This window comes from Triticum dicoccoides, chromosome 5A (assembly GCF_002162155.2).
Source record: "Triticum dicoccoides isolate Atlit2015 ecotype Zavitan chromosome 5A, WEW_v2.0, whole genome shotgun sequence".
Taxonomy (NCBI): domain Eukaryota; kingdom Viridiplantae; phylum Streptophyta; class Magnoliopsida; order Poales; family Poaceae; genus Triticum; species Triticum dicoccoides.
In genome coordinates, this window is record NC_041388.1 from 640953545 (window position 1) to 640972347 (window position 18803).

The window sequence follows — 18803 nt, forward strand, 5'->3', positions numbered from 1 at the left end:
CCGTTTTCGCATTTGGGTCGTGCGCGTGCACCCAACGTTGGCCTGAACCCATTTTTAACGGCGCAAAAAAAAATGAACGTATGCATATTAAAAAAGAAAAACAACATTAATTAAACATTAAAGCCGGCCACGAAGACCGGCGAGAGTCCACGCGTCCACATTTTCATTTAAAAAAAATAAAAAACAGCCTAAACTACGAGGCGGCGCGCTGCCCTAGACATCCTCGTCGCCGTTCTCGGGGTCCGTGAGGTCGATGAGCGTCGACGCCGGCCCGGCCCAGGCGAACGCCGTGTTCTAGAGCGCCGTCATGTCGGGCAGTGCCGGCGCGGGGGTTTGTGCGGCTGCCTGTGCAGCCTCGGCCTGGTGCACCTCCTCCTCGGCCTCGCGCTGCTCCTCCTCGAGGTCGCGCTCGAGCATCTCGAGGTACTCGCCGTCGCGGCGCTCCTTGGTCACCCTGATGCTGCGCCAGTGCTCGAGGTACGCCTGCTCCTGCGCCGGCGTCGCTCTCATCCAGACCGGCGGTGCGCGTACCCACTCGCGCACTACTCCCATCCAGGAGTAGCACTCGATGGGGGACGGCTCGGACTCCGCCTCCGGCTTGATGGGGGACGGCGAGGCCACCGGCGGCACCACGCCGTCGCCCGCCGCGAAGAGGCAAAGGCCTGCGCTATTGCCGCCTCATACCGAGCCTCCTCTTTTGCCTCCGCCGCCTCCGCCCTGCGCCGCTCGTCCTCCTCGCACTCCCGGAAGTCGGCCGCAACTGCCGCCTGGTCCTCCTCGCGGACGACGAGCGCCGGTGGCGGCGACCTCCGGTCGACCTCGCACACGCCTCGTCGCCTCGCCTCCTCGTGCTCGAAGGCGAACCACCTCGCCCAGTTGGGCGAATCGGTTGCGTAGGTGGCCTCGCGGCGCTGCTCCGGCGTCAGCAGCGCCCGCCGGCTCCGCACCTCCTCCGCGTGAGCATAAGCCGACCGCGGCGCCGCCGCCACTGGGATCCTCTCTGGATCCAGATGTCAGTCGTGCGGCAGCGTCACGTCGGGATACGCCAGAGGCTGGCGGTGCTGCCAGTGCCACTCCGCCTGGTGCACTGGCACGTTCACGCGCTGCCTCTGCCGGCGAGGCGCCGGCGCCGGCGGAGGCGGGAGGAAAGGGGTGGCAGGGGAATTGCCCTTGGCCTTGCTGCCGCTGGCGCCGGAGAAGAGACCCATCTCTGTTGTGGTTGTGGTGGCTAGGGTTTGTCGGCGACGAGGGAGCAAAGGATGGCAGATGTGGACGGCGAGTTTGGATGAGGACGGCCCCGCCGCACGGTCGGCTTAAAAAGGACGAGCGTCGTCGCTGACGCGTGGGTCCGTCGTCATAATTTAAGTTGACCACGTGAGCAGCGGGTAGTTGGACGGCCGTCATGTGGGGACGCGACGGACAGCGGGAAGACGCGCGAAGCGTCCGTTCGGCGTCCGCGCCGACGAATTTGGGGCGCAAATTTGGGCCGCAAATGCGTCGGCGCGGACACGACGCGGACATGATTTGGGTTTGGGTCGGTGCGTTGGGCCACCATTTTTGTCCGCCCCGATCCAAACGGACACAGACGGACGAAATGGATCGGCCCTTTGGAGTTGCTCTTACCACCTTTTTATTAGCCGATTGATGGTGTAGTAATCCTTAATGATGATGACAAATAGGGAGGCACAGCACGCTGTTTGCTGTAGTAATACAGAAGCCTCTCGCCTGGTCTTGGTCCCGCTTTCGCGTAACCCCGAACCCAAACCACTGCTAAAAAGCTAACCCCAAACACAAGCCGCGCCGATGGTCGGGCAATCAAGCATCACTAGCTACTGTTACAAAAGTTAACTCTACTACCAGTAGCACCACAAAAGCAAGCAGAGGCTCATCACCGGTTGGGATCCTGACAAAGCGACAAGGCATAGCATGGCAAGAGCAATTAGCAAGCGTTCTGAGCGGCTCTTTAATCTTCCATGCCCCCAAAAGCACGAAGGATAAGTGAGGATCAAGCAAAGCCCCCGGCCCTAGGCCGGTGGCATGAGCGTGCATGCACGCTCCTCCGCCCGCATCCACGGCGCTGTCAGTGTCGCGCACACTGTGCCTGTGCATGACTATCTATCTATCTATCCAGCGTATGGTAGGAGTATCGATCATGAGCGATGAGTGCAACTTTTGACGCCGTGCGCGTGTCGTGTGCGACGGTGTGAGCTGTGATGAGTGCATAGCCGTAGGGAGGACGACAGTGTAGTGTGGAGGTGTCTCCGTGGCCCGCCAACTGGTGTCCCTATCATGGTGAGTGCCCGAGTGGCGCTAGCTGCTTGATGCTGGATTTCTTGGGCGATTTCCAAATGCGCATGTACAATACATGTTTGATTCCAACATATTCAGGGCTATTGTTTTTCGAAACGGAGTATCAAGGGAAGTTTGAATACGACTGCCGATGACCAACCGTCCGACTCACAGCTCAAAGCATGTCGGCGCATACACGCACACAGAAAAACAACCTGAATTCCATATATGCTTTGATGTTATGTTGTGATTCAAATTCAAGTACAAAGATAAAGGCTGACTTCTGACGAGCGGAGGGGCCCGTCCTTGATCATCCCCGAGATATGATCGTGTGGCGACACTTACAGAAGAAGGTGTGATGTGGACTCCTGCACATGTTTACATAGCAGGCAAAGACCACGGTTTGACCACACCCAACGCTCTAGATGCATGATCTGCCCTCCAAGTGATGTATGGAGCTAAGAATTCCACCCGACATTGTGCGACGTAACTGACAATATGCCACCGAGGAATTCCGCTTGTTAAGCTTTTCTTGTGGTACAATAAAACAGGTTTTATTATGCATCATTGTCTTTTTAATTATTGTAGAATTCAACATGTATGCTTTCCATGTATCTTTCATACAAAAGTCAGTGTGATGGCTCCTCCAGTGTGAATAATGCGCCCCAAGTATCTTTTCACATTCTTTTTTTCTTCTATTCCCACACGTTTGGAATTCTACTAACCAAAAGGCCCGTATCTTTTTCGTGTATGTTTTCATACAAAAGCAAGTGTGAATTATTTTGACATTCTAGCGTAAAAGATGATGGATTTAGAAAGAGACTAGAGTGGATGATGTTCCACTCGGTCAAGAAAACATATGGCATATACATGGAAGTTATCTTTTGGAGAGAATTTTCTAAACAAGCTAGGGTGGAGGCCACTTAACTAACATGATTCTTTTAGTTATCTTGTTTGTTTCTTCAATCCTAAACAATTGTATACTTACCTACATCAAGTATCATTACAGCTAACATCAATGCACCCGTATCACATACAAAAGATCTTATATAATGGTAATGTATGATACTTTTTGTCCCTGATGGTAGGCTTTTGCCCTAATGATGTAAAGACATTATTCATTAGCCACCTTTACCTTTTCCTTGTGATCATTATCACAGAATCAGGGGCATGCAAGAGCTTGTTCTGCCTTTACAACATAAACATGCATTTTTTTTTGTAATTTTCTCATATATTCAGGCCTCAGAAAATGCGCAATAACCTCCTGGGAACATAACTGCCTACATGGCAAAGGTCAAGATATGTCGAACATTGCCAAAGTGCCATGTCTCAATCAAAACCATTCGACGTCATCACTAAAACCTCTTGGAACGGGATGCTAGATCAAAGATGTACAATTCTACTAGTTAAGAGACTATTTTTCAGCTTTGGGGTTAGAGACCAGATATAGACTTTCAAAACAATCGAGAGATAAAAAACATATACTTTCCTCGGAAATTAAAGGAGGAAATTGAATGGTACATGGCTTTTGCCCTTTTGCTTTGTTGTACTAGCATTGTATTTTTTTCCCTGTAAGACAGTGACTGCCATATTACGACCCGCCATGAATTGTCTCTATTATTCGAAGGACCGACACACCCTTTTTCTTTTAAAGGACAGAGCTACACAATCTTCTTGTCACCCCCCAAATTAGCTCCATCCCACTAACGTTTTCTGGATGCAAAGCATCAGAAAATACCCAGCTGATGGACAAAATAATATATATTTCTCAGAAACACACGATGCTCCATATATTTATAGGGAAAGCAATAAGTAGCTATCTGTGAACATCAAATGCCTTTTTTTTTCCTTTTTGCTTTTCAGCATTGGAAATTCGAAAATTACACTTTCTTGTGAGATAGTGGCGGCCATATTATGATCCCCTCGACCCGCCATGAATTGTCTCTATTATTCGAAGGACCAACATATCTTTTCTTTTAAAGGACACAGCAACACAATCTTCTTGCCACCCCCCAAAATAACTCTATCCCACTAACGTTTTCTGGATGCAGGCATCAGAGATACCCAACCCAGCTCGGCCGTACACAGATTTGCATGCAAAGGAAAGCTGGGCATGCAGGGTGTAGGTGGCATCGTGCCAAATTTGCCAGCGCGTCAGAAAGCAAAGGGACAACCACGGGTCTGCATTATTCTACTACTACTACTAGTACACAGCACATTCCTACCTAGATTACACATGATGATGTACCATGAATCCGGAACTTTGCACGCTTTCTGGTGCTCAGGTAGGTTGACAGCAGAGCACTCTATGGTAGTGCAATTTACATTGCATTCATACTGTGGAAAACTTACAAGAGGGTACTGGATAATTACTTTCTTTTTTACTTCTTTTTATATTTTTTTCTCCTTTTGCAAATATTATTTTTGTATAATGAAAATCACCTTATAACTATTGTCCTACAGTTCAGGTTTCAAAAAAAAACTTACATCACCTAAGGGCATCTCCAAAGCGGATTCTCAAAGTCACCACATGCATGGTCCCCACCTACTATTTTTCTCTGTCCGGATACTTTGTGATTAGCATTGGATGACTCCCTCCCGCAATGTCCGCGGACCACGTTCGGACATAAAAATGGACATATACCAGAGACATTTGCGGGTCAACTTTGGAGTGCCCTAATAATGATTTTCTAGCTCCAGGTCTTTGTCTTCTCCATGCAGATTGCAGATCAACAAAAAGTCCCATGAGAAATTTTAGTTTCTATATATATAATTCATTCTAGTAATATAAGTAGGCCTTTTTGGACTTTCAGAATTTCTAAAATATCTTTTCCTTTAAATGCAAGTAATATGTGCATCCACCTCCCCTCCCGTTTCTATCAGACGGCCCTACATCCTTTCAATTTCACTTGCCAATATGGTCATGCGAAGACATCGTCATGGTCGCGTGCCTTTGCGTGGAGAGGAAGCAGAGGGAGAAAGGAAAGAGGAGTGAGTACTTGGATCGCCAGGAGGTGAGTAAATGCGAGCTCGTGGGTGTGCAGTTAACGGGTGAGATGGGCGGGGCCCAGGCCCAGGAAAACCGTTGTCCTTCTCATTGATGTCAGTTACCTCACGTCACTTTTGGGCTCTGGGCCAGCGGTTTTGGTTTGTTGCTCCAAAAGAAAATTAAGCGCCAGTTTGATTTGTTTTTTCAATCCATTTCTTCACCTATTTATTCACTAGTAGAAAAAACCCAATATTATACGCCACATGTGGTATAAAATATTTTGTATGGTGGGACCGGCATCACTGGTTGCTTCACATGATCTAAAGTCAAATTTGGGGAGGCACTATTGTATGCAGTGGAATTCTAAGCTGCGCACACACACCCGATGACCCAATCATGGAGTGCATGTACGGAAAAAAATACAATAATGTGATGATGTATAAGCAGTTGATGTGAGGGCAATAATTGAGAAAGCATGTGTCGACATGTAAGTATACACCATCTCTGATTAAAAAAAAAATTGGGTGACAATGGCAGGGCAATTCTCAAGTTGCCTTTGGTTTTTATTTGATTTATTTGGAGGCATCATCACCTACAAACACAAGTACTAGAGCCACCTTGCACCCACTGTACTATAATCAACCAAGTGGCCAAACATTTTTTTACAAAAAAATTAAAATCTCTCTCTCTCTCTCTCTCTCGCTAGAAGAAGAAATTACAACTAATTAAATTTTGGTCTAGAAAAGAAAAGGGACATCAAGAGATGGGCGCAGGGCAGCCGTGCATGGAGTAAACACTGGCTGCATTCGCTGTAGCAGGGTACAGACTCGAGTCATTTTGCACTGCAGTGCATGTGAACCTGTCCTCCTCCCACAACTCCCAACATTTTTCAAAAAGCTGCTGCTGGTTTTCTCATGGCAAAGGCAGCAGACCTCAAGAGAGAGCAAAAACCCAAGAGGAGAAAGTACTCCACCACACACAAGAGAGGGCCAAAATCTTTTTGGAAGGTTGCAAGCAGCAAATTGGCATGAGAGACAATTGTCTCCACGCACGCACCTCAGGAATCTCCCGCCTCATCCTCCTCATTCAGCCCACCGATCCAGATATCATCCAACGCCAGTAAAAAAAGGATCAGAAACTCCCCCTGCTTTTTCCTTTGTTGCTGTCTCAAGTCTCAACAGCAATGTCCCTCCCAACCTTCGGCCAGTGCCAACTGAAACTGTACTGTAGTGGCACGCACGCAAGCGCGCAAGAAAAGAAAACCATGGGCAATGGCAGCAGTTACTACAATGGCAATGGCAATGGCATGGCACCTGCTCCTCCTCCTCCTCCCTCCGTCTTCCGCCGTGAGCGTGAGTTGGCTGGCTGACAGTGAGCGCTGCGTGTCGTGCTGCGTTGTTGCCTTGTCTGGTAGGGCTGCCCCCATTGATTTGATCCCCCCGGACCTTTTGTCTCCTTCCTTTCCTTTCCCTTCCCTTCCCCCTCACCACTGCCGCTCGCCTACTACTACTACTTGTTCTCACTTCTTGGCCGCTGCTTCTGCTTGCTTCCTCGCTCTTCCCCCTCGTCCCTCCCCTCGCCTCCCTCCTCTGGCCGCTAGCTAGCTAGATACTGCAGTGGTTGCTGCTTGGCTTTGGCTTTGGTTGCTTGCTGGTGCTCTCCCCACTCCAGCTTGCTCCCCTCTCCACACCCCCCTCGGCGGCTTCTGCGGTGAAGGTGCGAGCTCCGGGCATGCCCCCCCGAGCTTGATTGCGGTCGACGGGGGTGAAGGTGGAAGCTTGCTGCCGGATCGATTGGGGCGCTTGCTTTCCGGGCGGTGCCGCTTTCGGCAGTAAAGGCGGGGGGATCTTGCGCCCACCTGCCGCCGGATCGACAAATCCCCCGCGGCAGCAATCCGTGTGGCTGCGGGCAGGAGGGTGCCGCGCGCCGCCGCTCCCCCTGTCCGGCATTGCGGGGAGCTCCGCCGAGCTCTGAGCGGGGGCCGCACGCACGCAAGGTGTTTGGTGAAAAGCGCGGCGCGGGCGAGCCATGAGGGACTTCCCGTCCTGCTTCGGGGAGAGCGGCGTCCAGATCGCGGACGCCGCGTCCTCCTCCAGCAGCGCCGGCAAGGGCGCGGCGCAGAACCTGGTCACCTGCCTCTACCAGACGCAGCTCGCCGGCCGGCCCTGCGTCGTCTCCGTCACCTGGAGCAAGAGCCTCATGGGGCAGGGCCTCAGCGTCGCCGTCGACGGCCTCTCCGGCCAGAGCCTCTGCAAGGCGGACATCAAGCCCTGGCTCTTCTCCAAGAAGAAGGGCTCCAAGAGCCTCGACGTCGACGGCGGCAAGGTCGACATCTTCTGGGACCTCTCCGCCGCCAGGTTCGGCGCCGGGCCGGAGCCGCTGGAGAGCTTCTACGTCGCGCTGGTCTCCGACCTCGAGCTCGCGCTCCTGCTCGGCGACATGAAGAAGGACGCCTACCGCAAGACCGGCGCCAACCGGCCGGCGCTCAACGCCGCCTTCGTCGCCAGGAAGGAGCACATCTACGGCAAGAAGATTTACTCCGCCAAGGCGCAGTTCTGCGACAATGGCCAGTTCCACGACCTGGTGATAGAGTGCGACACCGTCGGCCTCAAGGACCCGTGCCTTGAGATACGCATCGACAAGAAGCCGGTGATGCAGGTGAAGAGGCTGGCATGGAAGTTCAGGGGAAACCAGACGATCCTCGTCGACGGCCTGCCGGTGGAGGTGTTCTGGGACGTCCACAGCTGGCTCTTCGGGCCGACGACGGCGAGCAACGCGGTGTTCATGTTCCAGACATGCCAGGCGCCCGAGAAGTCGATGCCGTGGTCGTACTCGCAGATTTTTAGGGAGTCCCAGCTGCAGGGCCTCGGCTTCTCGCTCATCCTACATGCATGGAAGATTGAGTAGGTGCTTGCAGATCATAAGTTGCTTCTGCGGCCGCCTCCTTTCCAGTGCTAACAAGATGTTCCATTCAGTGTCTGTCTGTTCTTCCGAGTGCTATGGGAAACTCCAATATATGTTCTTTCAATTTATTTTATTCCTTTTCGGTTTCGCCATCTTCATAAACGATGTGTTCGAATTGTCTGGCAAGTTCCAGTGATATTCCAGTCTGTTTTTGTCATCTCTTCCCCTCCCCTGTGTTTTGTTCCTTAAGTGAGATCGGTTCCAATGCTCCAAGTAGTTGAACTATGGCAATGTTCTAAGAAAGAATGCTGTCATGTGTGTATACTGAAAGTTCAGATTTATAATTTTTGTGTATGGTAACAGTATTGTCTGATGATTGTTCCCCAATTTGTTCCCTGATGATCAGTAACAAATATTATCACAATGTAACTTTGGTCCATGTGCAAAAGTGGAGGTTTTAAGGAATCAAGACACATGGATTGCTTGAGCATCAAGTCTGTTACATTGATGACAGTCCTTTTTGTGCTTATCTGTAGATATCTGAATATGCCCATCTTTTGCAGGAGACAGATCATCCTACTGAGGATCATGGAGCTCAGATGATAAAACTTACTGAAGATCACCATATTCTGTGCAATTTGGTTGGTACTACCATTTTTATAGATCTCCCAAAATGATCATCTTGTGACTTCCTTTCTGTGGTTTCTTGGTGCTCTCTTGCAGTACTTTTCTTATTTCTTGTAGTCATCTGCATTGTGTGGCTAGCCAGTAAGGTGGGTGCAGCTCTACTTTTTATTTTCCCTAAGTGAGGAGGTTGCATTGACATCGCCACATCGGCTATGATGATCAATAGAATTAAGCAGCCTTTCCGCTTGCTGGACCACTTCAGCTGTGTTTTGAGATATTAAATAGCGTATTATCCCGAATCATACACAGTACATTCAAATCAGAGAGCCTGATTTTTCTCTCTCTCTTTCTGATAAGGACACCACTTTATATCTTCTTTTCCTGTTTGCATTTTGTAATTATCCTTATTGCATTTAATTCACTTGATGCTTCCGTTCCAACAGAAATTTTAGGTTCATCAATCGCTTTATACACGTTTTTTTAAACGTCAGTCAAAATCATGGGCCTCTGAAACGGGCTGAGTACTATTAAACCAGGCTAGACATGAATTAACTATGCTGTAGGTTGGCATTTGGTTTTCATTGGTTTGTTTATATGGATATTGTAAAGATACTCCTTTGGGGTTTGTTGTATCTCTCTCTACTCTGTGTGCATAGATAGACTTGAGTGGAACATTGTGTGGTTAACATAGATTGGGCTGCAAAGCTTCCTTCTTTTTGGTTACCTTGTTTCATCTGTCTGGATCAACCTCAAACTTATCAATTCAGTCTTTTAAATTGCAATAGAGGCTTCATAACCAGATTTATTTAACGTGCACTGAGACCATTCCATATGGACAGTTTTTGGTGGCTAAACGACTTGCTGACGATTCGCTTCTTTTGGACACAGTGTGCTGTTTGCTAGTTCCTGTCGATACATTTGGGGATTTATTGTAGCTACAATTTGGTTAGTTTCAAATATATTTGAAGCTTTATAAAAGCTTGCATTTGTAGTGAATGCAGACAGAGTATATGGCCTCCCTGAATGGTGAATATGGCTCTGCTTGACTTTGCATGTGTGTGTAATGAATCATTATTTCATTGCAAGCATATGACATTCGGAAAAAAAATGTGATTCGCTCTGCCACAGATTGCAGTGTGTTTTACATCCTGGGAATGCATGGTTTTATGCTCTGGCTTCGCCCTGTTTTGCATCATGACGTCTATAAGCACCTGTTTTACTAGATGAAGTGAATCAATTCTTCATTTGGAGGACACTGAGCAAGACACATAATTGCAACCACAATTCGTGTTCAAAATGGTGCGCATAAACAGGTAAAGGCAACTGGCAAAGACAGAGTTATAGTCTCTGCTGGTACTGATGTCCTTCTTTCGACTATTTGGAAAACAAAAATAATTCATTCCCTGCAGATCCCACTAATGTTATGTTTTCTTGGTGCTCTCTGCTGGACTCATGGTCTGCTGTAGAATGAGTGGAAAGTGCTTTGCTCTAAACTTATGGTTCCATTTTCTTAGTTACCACACAGGCCATGAGAAGTTATCATTTTTTTCCTGACATTAGTATTTGCACATTTTTGTGGTAGTACGAAGGTTATCTCTAGGGACTACGATAAACCATCTACTGTATAACCGATGAAACGCACATTAGTGTATTCTTATTGTTTACATGCCTCAATCAACGCTTAATTCTGCTGATTTTGTTCTTGCTACAGATAAAATTTTAGTTAATGAGTTCTGCCATAGATATGCAACCTGTTTGCTCTTTGTAGTTGTTCAAGTAAGAAATATAATGCCCCGGCCAAGCAACAGAATTGTTCCTTCAGTTTTCTTTTGATACTGAGTATTAGCACAAGATGTGATTGTTATAAGTCGTCTAATCATTGTTCCTGTAACCTCGTAACTTTGCAGATATGCCGAGCACTTGCTTATATACATAATTGTGTTGTCATCTGCCACCATGATATCAAACCACAGAACATTCTAGTGAGATTTTTAACCTCCTTTTCTATGCTTAATATGTTGTGCTGTTGTGTTTTACATATCTTCCATCAAATCCTGCAGAATTGTTTGGCTAGTTGGGCTTTCTTTACATCTGGAAGAACATTTACTAATCAAATTTGAATAACCACTACTCCAAGGAGTAATACATTTTTGCTAACCTAGTAAGCTTTCCACTGTAGGTTAACCCACATAACACGAGCTCAAAATCTAAATCTGTGATTTTGGCAGTGCAAAAGTCTTGGTAAGTTATCTTCTATAATAAGGTAGAAATTTAAATGTTCGAGTACTGCTGATTTCGAAAAGAACATGCTAAACTTTCTTGATAAGAACAAAAAAAAGGGTGTGCACTTATGCCAGTAACCTACCCAGAAATGATGATTTCTAAATTGTTTTCAAAGTAATGCTTTGCATATATCTCCTACATTTACTCAAGATATTACCGAGCACCAGAACTATATTTGGTGCAACTGAATGTACTACTGCCATTATTTTGTTGTGGTTTTGTTCACTGCAGACTGAATATCTGCTCTGTCATGGCAGAACTGCTTCCCCCATAGATTTTTTCATTCATGCATATAGTCTTTTACTCCCTGCGTCTCAAAATAAGTGTTGCTGATTTAGTAGAACATTAGTACAAAGTTGTACTAAATCAACGACATTTATTTTGGGATGGAAGGAGTATTTTACTCTCTAGCTTGTTCTCATAGTATTCATCCATCCATGCAGCCTCTTTTTCCTGGGGGGAAGTGGAGTTGATCAACCGGTTGTGATTACCAAGGTGAAATCTTGCAGTATGACATTTGGTAACTGTTTTCTCCTGCGACCTGCATTCTTTACAATGATATGTTCGGTCATAATGCGTCGCAGGTCTTGGGGTACTCCAACCAGGGAAGAGATCAAGTGCATGAATCCAACCCACACGGAGTTCAAGTTCCCACAGATTAAGGCTCGCCCGTGTCACAAGGTAATGTGTGCATATTTTACCCGTCATGCAAAATTGCCCGGTCTGCACAATTGCTGTTCTAGTTGGCGTGTACTTTCGGGACAGGGAGAGTTTTAACATTGGCACCAAAATAAGCATTCCTCAGATACTTAACAAAAAAGAAAATAAATTACAACGGACAAAAATGGAAAGCTGATGCAATGAGAAAAAAGGGCCAGGCGAGAAAGATGTTTCTCAGATGGGCCGGGCTCTGCCTGTGTTTCCAGCAGGCAGCAGCCCAACCTCACGGGCCAGCACCCAAAAAGCTCCCACCGAGGGGGAGCTGCGTGGCTGCACTCCTAACATTAGTCCCACCTCGCCAGTTTAAGGGGAGCGGAACCAGCTTATAAGCCGAGGCGCGGTAGGAGGTAGCACGACCTTACTTGAACAGGATCTGTTCTATAGGCTCGTACTGTTGCATCCTTTACCAATAAGGAGGCAAGCACTTCAGTCTGGTTGATGTATTCTGACCTCTGGGCCAGAGCGTGATTAACGGTCAGGATTACCCTGATGGGGCAATCTGATGGCTGTAGAGGATCGTTCCTGCCTGGCTCTCTCACGCCTGTGCAGGGTGGCCCAGAGGTTGTCTGACAGACTACGACATCTTTTTTTGCCTTGTGCTCGTTTTTTAAGTCTCTTTTTCAGTCACTCATTCTACATTCAGTATGTATTTCTATTTGCAATCACACATCTCAAATTATCTTTTTGCAATCACTCATTCTACATTCTCCCCCCGTTCACTTTTATAGATAAAGAAGACCAAAAATGAAGAATAATAAGAATACTGATGATAACTAAGGTAATGAACAAAGAGAGAACAATGAATTAAGGAAAAAAAAGTGATGTGGCTAAAAAAGGAGAGTGAAATCTGAACAAAAGACTGGACTAAACAGTTACCAGCTTTATGCACATATGCTAACTCCATTTTATCAAGAATTTTCGTAAAGTATGACATGTTTTTTTTGGTGGTTGGTTCGCTTCTTTTGGACACAATGTGCTGTTTGTTAGTCCCTGTCCATTCATTTGGGGATTTATTGTAGCTACAATTTCGTCAGTTGCAAATATATTTGAAGCTTTATAAAAGCTTGCATTTGTAGTGAATGCAGACAGGGTATATGCCCTCCCTGAATAGTGAATATGGCTCTGCTTGATTTTGCGTGTGTGTGTAATGAATCATTATTTCGTTGCAAGCATATGTGCTTCGCAAAAAGAAAGTATGCGACTCACTCTGCCGCAGATTTGCAGTGTATTTTATGCTCTGGCTTCGCCCTGTTTGACATCATGACGTCTATAAGCACCCTGTTTTACTAGATGAAGTGACTCAATTCTTCATTTGCAGGAGACCGAGCCAGATGTGGTTGCAGATTCTGGTGCTGAATATGGTCACATATTTGCAAGCACAATCCGTGGCCAAAATGGTCTGCCTAAACAGGTAAAGGCAACTGGCAAAGACAGAGTTATTGTTTCTGCCGGTGCTGCTGGCCTTCTGTGGACTACTTGGAAAACAAGAAATAGATCTTGTTTCCAAGGTGTATTCCATGGAGATCCTACTTATGTTTTTTTTTGTGCTCTCTGCTGGATTTGTGGCCTGTCCTGTAAAAAAGAGGGGTGCAGGTGCCAAACATGCCGCGTCAGGTGTCTAGGAAGCTTAACCAAGTAACACGCGAAATCCTCAGTCGTGAGTGAGATTTCCAAATTGTTTTGAAAGTAATGTTTTGCATATATGCAGGTCAAGTGAGAGCTGAATATCTCCTACATTTTCTCAAGATATTACATAGCACCAGAACAAATTTGGTGCAACTGAATATACCGCTGCCATTTGATTTGTTGTGGTTTTCTTCACGGCAGACTGAATATCTGCTGTGTCATGGCAGAGCTGCTTCTCGGACAGGTTCTGTTCATGCATGTAGTCTTTTATTTTATTCTCTAGCTTCATAATATTCATTCATCAATGCAGCCTCTTTTTCCTGGAGAAAGTGGAGTTGATCAGCCGGTTGAGCTTATCAAGGTGAAATCTTGTATGACATTTGAAACTGTTTTCTCCCTCGACCTGCATCCTTTACAATGACATTTGTTCAGTCATAAGTTAAAAAAGAAGACATTTGTTCAGTCATAATAGTGGGTCGCAGGTCTTGGGTACTCCAACAAGGGAAGAGATCAAGTGCATGAATACAAACTACACGAAGTTCAAGTTCTCCCGAACTAAGACTCGTCCGTGGCACAAGGTAATGTGCATGTATTGTGTTTGTCATGCAAAATTGCCTGGTCTGCACAATTGCTGTTCTAGTTGGCGCATACTTTCGGAACAGGGAGAGCTTTACCGTTGACTAGGGTGCTGATAAACTGCGAGAAAATTCTCGAAACAGGCTTTCGCCCCACTTTATATATAAAACAACAACACGGTACAATACATGGCCCTCTTACAAAGCAGATAGAAAGATATAACAAGAAGCCTATAGCTAGCCTAATGCCTCACCTAGGACCGACCGACGACATCAAAACTCCATGGCAACACCCCCAGGAGGGTGACGGCGCAATGCGTTGGCGCTGCCGAGTCTGAGTACAAACAAGGGTTTTCACCCGGAGGCTTGGCACATGAACAAGACCCACGACTACGTCTTCAAGAAGATAACGACACCCGCGGGCGCCGCCGGTGCTGGCGCCAAGTGCGAAGCTTTCGTTCAGGAACTCGCCAATCTCACTAGGAGGTGCCCTGGTCACCACCACAACGAGAGTCAGGCCAACCCCACCAGATTAGGGCACCAACAGAGGAGGCTAGAGCCTTCTGCCACCCTTGCCGCCCACACGGCCAAGAGGTGAAGGCACCACTGCCACCATGGAGCCTGCCGGAAAGCCCACCGTGGATCCCGCCAACCGGGGCCGCTGCCCCGGCATCCTCAGACAACTCAACACCGACGCCAAAACACGTGTCCGCCACCCCAACCAAGCCACGAGCCTCCACCTCGACATGGACAGAGAGGGCCCGGAGCACGCGCAGGAGAGCAACCAGCCCTAGCAGAAGGACCAAGTTCAACCGCTGCTCCGGCGGCCAACCGCGTCACTTGCCAATTGCCAACTACTCCCTCCGTTTCAAATTACTCGTCACAGAAATGAATGTATCTAAAACTAAAATACATCTAGATACATCCATTTCTGCGACAAGTAATTCAAAACGAAGGGAGTAGTACTACCGGGAGAGGAGGGCGTCTTCCCATTAGAAATGGACACTCTAGATCCAGGGGGGGGGGGGGCATGGCAACCGGCACCTCCGGCTGCCAAGCACCCAATTCCATCGGATCCCTGTGACTCGCTCCGCCCCCTTTGCACCACCGCTCCAATCTACAACAACCTGTCGCCATGCGCCTGCAGTCGAAGATCGTCACCGCTACCCGATGTCACCGGGCAGGCACCCCCACCCCCACCCCCACCCTGGAGGGAGCATGGAGGAGGCCGCCGACCTTGAGAAAATCAAGGCTCATCAATTTAGAGTTTCTCAGTTTTTTTAGTAGACGAGTTTCTCAGATAATCCGGCCAAAAAAAGCATTCCTCAAATACTTTTGACAAAAAGGAAAATAAGTTACAACGAATGATGCAACGAAAAGGAAACGAAAAAGCCACACGAGATAGATGTTTCTCAGATGGGCCAGACTCTGTGTATCCAGCAGGCAGGAGCCCAACCTCACGGGCCAGCAGCCCAGCACCCACGAGTCAGCCCTTCTAAGCTCCCATCGAGGGCGTTGCTGCGCAGCTGCACGCTTAACATTAGTCCCACCTCGCCAGTTTGCGGGGAGCGGAACCAGCTTATAAGCCGAGGCGCGGCAGGAGGTAGCACGACCTTACTTGAACAGGATCTGTTCTATAGGCTCGTACCGCTGCATCCTTTACCAATAAGGAGGCAAGCACTTCAGTCTGGTTGATGCATTCTGACCTCTGGGCCAGAGCGTGATTAACGGCCAGGATTTCCCTGATGGGGCAATCCGACGGCTGTAGAGGATCGTTCCTGCCTGGCTCACACCTGTGCAGTGTGGCCCAGAGGTTGTCTGACAGACTACAAATCTTTTTTTTTTCACTTCTTTTTTTAGACTGCAGTTGTCTCTGTAATAATCTGCAGAACGAGCTGCACTTGACTTCCTGGAACACGACGTCTGCCGGCACGAGCTGCAGCTGCAGCTTGAGCGCGCATCTGACCTGGAACTTGCACCTCGAACAACCCCCGTCGCGTTCTCCTTCCTGAACTCGGCCACACTGGCGTCGCCTATCAGAAAATGAACACGGATGGAACTGAAGAGTAATCAAATATATACAGAGGGAACGATAACTGAAGATTGAGGGATGAAACTCATGAAAGACAAACATAACTGGCAAGTTTTTTCCTTTTCGGTTTGTCATCTTCATAAACGATGTGTTTGAATTGTCTGGCAAGTTCCAGTGATATTCCAGTCTGTTTTTGTCATCTCTTCCCCTCTCCCTGTGTTTGTGCCTTAAGTGAGATCGGTTCTAATGCTCCAAGTAGTTGAACTATGGCAATGCTCTAAGAAAGAATGCTGTCATGATGTAAGGTATATACTGAGAGTTCAGATTTATATTTGGTATTTGTTTATGGTAACAGTATTGTCTAATGATGGCTCTTCCCCTTTGTTCCATTATGATCAGTAACAAAAATTATCACAATGTAACTTTGGTCCATGTGCGAAAGTGGAGGTTTTAAGGTCTGTTACATTGATGACAATCCTTTTGTGCTTACCTCTAGTTATCTGAATAGGCCCATCTTTTGCAGGAGACAGATGATCCATCTGAGGATCATGGAGTTCAAATGCTAAAACCTAAGTTAGTGCAAAGTTGAGTCATCTATTTTGGAACGGAGGGAACTGAAGATTACCGTATTGTGTGCAATTTGGTTGGTACCATTTTTATAGATCTCCGAAAATGATCATCTTGTGACTTCCTTTGTGTGGTTTCTTGGTGCTCTCCTGCAGTATTTTTCTTATTCTTTTAGTCATCTGCATTGTGTTACTAGCCAGTAAGGTGGGTGCAGCTCTACTTTTCCTTTTCTAATCAAGTGCATGAATCCAAACTACACGGAGTTCAAGTTCCCGTAAATTAAGGTTCGTGGCACAAGGTAATGTGTCATGCACAACTGCTGTTCTAATTTATTTTTATTTTTTGAAAGCAATTGCTTTCTAGTTGGCACATACTTTTGGAACAGCGAGAGCTTTAACACTGAGAAGTGTGCTGATAAACTGTGAGAAGTTAAGGCTCGTCAAACAATTTAGAATTTCTCAGATATCCCCACCAAGAAAATCATTCCTCAGATGGGCCGGGCTTGTGTACTCAGAAGGCATCGGCCCAACCTCACGGGCCAGCACAGCACACCCACCCACGAGACCTTCTAAAAGCTCCCAGGGGGTGCTGTTGCGCAGCTGCACGCCTAACATTAGTCCCACCTCGCCAGTTTACAGGGAGCGGAACCAGGTTATAAGGCGAGGCGCTGCAGAAGGTAGCACGACCTTACTTGAACAGGATCTGTTCTATAGGCTCGTACCGCTGCATCCTTTACCAATAAGGAGGCAAGCACTTCAGTCTGGTTGATGCATTCTGCCCTCTGGGCCAGAGCGTGATTAACGGCCAGGATTCCCTGATGGGGCAATCCGACGGCTGTAGAGGATCGTTCCTGCCTGGCTCACACCTGTGCAGGGTGGCTCAGAGTCTGTCTGACAGACTACACAATCTTTTTTTTTGCCTTGTGCTCGTTTTTAGCCAGCATCTTTTTTCAGTATCTTTTTACATTCAGTCTCCTATACATTGTCTACGTTTCCATTTTCGGACAGTTTTAACCACATATTCTATTTGCAATCACACATCTCAAATTATCTATGACATGAGTATATAGCTCATAATATAACGGTGGCAAGAAAATCTGAATAACTAATGGCTGGATGACAAGAAAATCTGAAGAACTAATTTTGTGTGTGTGTGTGTGTGTGGTGTGTGTCTGTGTGTAATGATTCATTATTTCGTTGCAAGCATGTCTGATTTGCCAAAAGAAAAGAAAAACTATTGGTTCACTCTACCATAGATTTGCAGTGACTTTTACATCCTGGGAATGGATGGTTTTCTGATCTGGCTTCGCCCTGTTATGGCTCATTATTCACACAAAGCCTAGGCAAAATTGTTGATCAAGTTTGTACCTTGTTTCTAGATGAAGTGACTCAATTCTTCATTTCCTGGACACTGAGCCAGATAAGGTTGCAGATTCTGGTGCTGAAGCTGGTCACATAATTGCAACCACAATCCTTGGCCGAAAATGGTCTGCCTAAACACTAAACAGGTAAACGCAATGCTACATTAATCTCTAAAATCTACATTGTGGCTGTGAAGCAAAATTTGCTGATATGGCGGTTAATGAAATAGTCTGTCAGGGAAACTTCTGATGATAACTTCTGTCAGGGAAACTTCTTTTGGGGTTGTATTTCAGGGAACTGGTTCTTTTGGGGTTGTATTTCAGGGAAACTTCTGGCCTTTGTATTTTCTAAACTGGCCTCTATGCTCAACTGATTGTCGAAGGCATATAACCTGTTATTGTCAACTCTTCAGGCCAAACGTCAGGAAACGGGAGAAGTTGTTGCCATAAAAAAGATTCTTCAAGATAACTGGTACAAAAACAGGGAATTGTAAATTATGTATATGCTTGACCATCCTGACATTGTCGGTCTTAAGCAGTACCTTTTTTAACCACTAAAGGGGATGGGCTTTATCTTAATCTTGTCCTTGAGTTCGTTCCAGAGCCAGTAAACCGGATGAAAAGACAGTACAACAGAATGAATCAAAGAGTGCCCCTCATTTATGCCAAACTATAGACTTATCAGGTCTGATATGACTTGGCAGTCCTTTTTCTGAACGAGATGTTATGCTTTACAGTTACACAATTGTCCTCCATCTCCACTTTTTTTACAAAAAACTATTCTACTGTTAATCTTTGCACTAGGCATACATGTTACCAAAATTATCTACA

General features: G+C 46.8%; 1 protein-coding gene, 3 non-coding genes and 1 pseudogene across 4 annotated transcripts; all 5 read left to right on the forward strand.

The window, feature by feature from the left end:
* The first annotated feature begins 5228 nt into the window (after positions 1–5228).
* LOC119300283 lies at positions 5229–16060 on the forward strand (annotated as a pseudogene).
* On the forward strand, positions 6394–8555 carry LOC119303673. The gene has a single exon (XM_037580804.1). The coding sequence runs from the start codon at positions 7307–7309 to the stop codon at positions 8183–8185; it is 879 nt and encodes a 292-aa protein (XP_037436701.1). The 5' UTR covers positions 6394–7306; the 3' UTR covers positions 8186–8555.
* On the forward strand, positions 12165–12388 carry LOC119304748. Its single transcript, XR_005148460.1, has one exon. It is a non-coding gene; the product is annotated as a small nucleolar RNA U3 (small nucleolar RNA).
* On the forward strand, positions 15622–15841 carry LOC119304747. Its single transcript, XR_005148459.1, has one exon. It is a non-coding gene; the product is annotated as a small nucleolar RNA U3 (small nucleolar RNA).
* Positions 16061–17293: 1233 nt separating the features above from the next.
* On the forward strand, positions 17294–17512 carry LOC119304749. Its single transcript, XR_005148461.1, has one exon. It is a non-coding gene; the product is annotated as a small nucleolar RNA U3 (small nucleolar RNA).
* The last annotated feature ends 1291 nt before the right edge of the window (positions 17513–18803 follow it).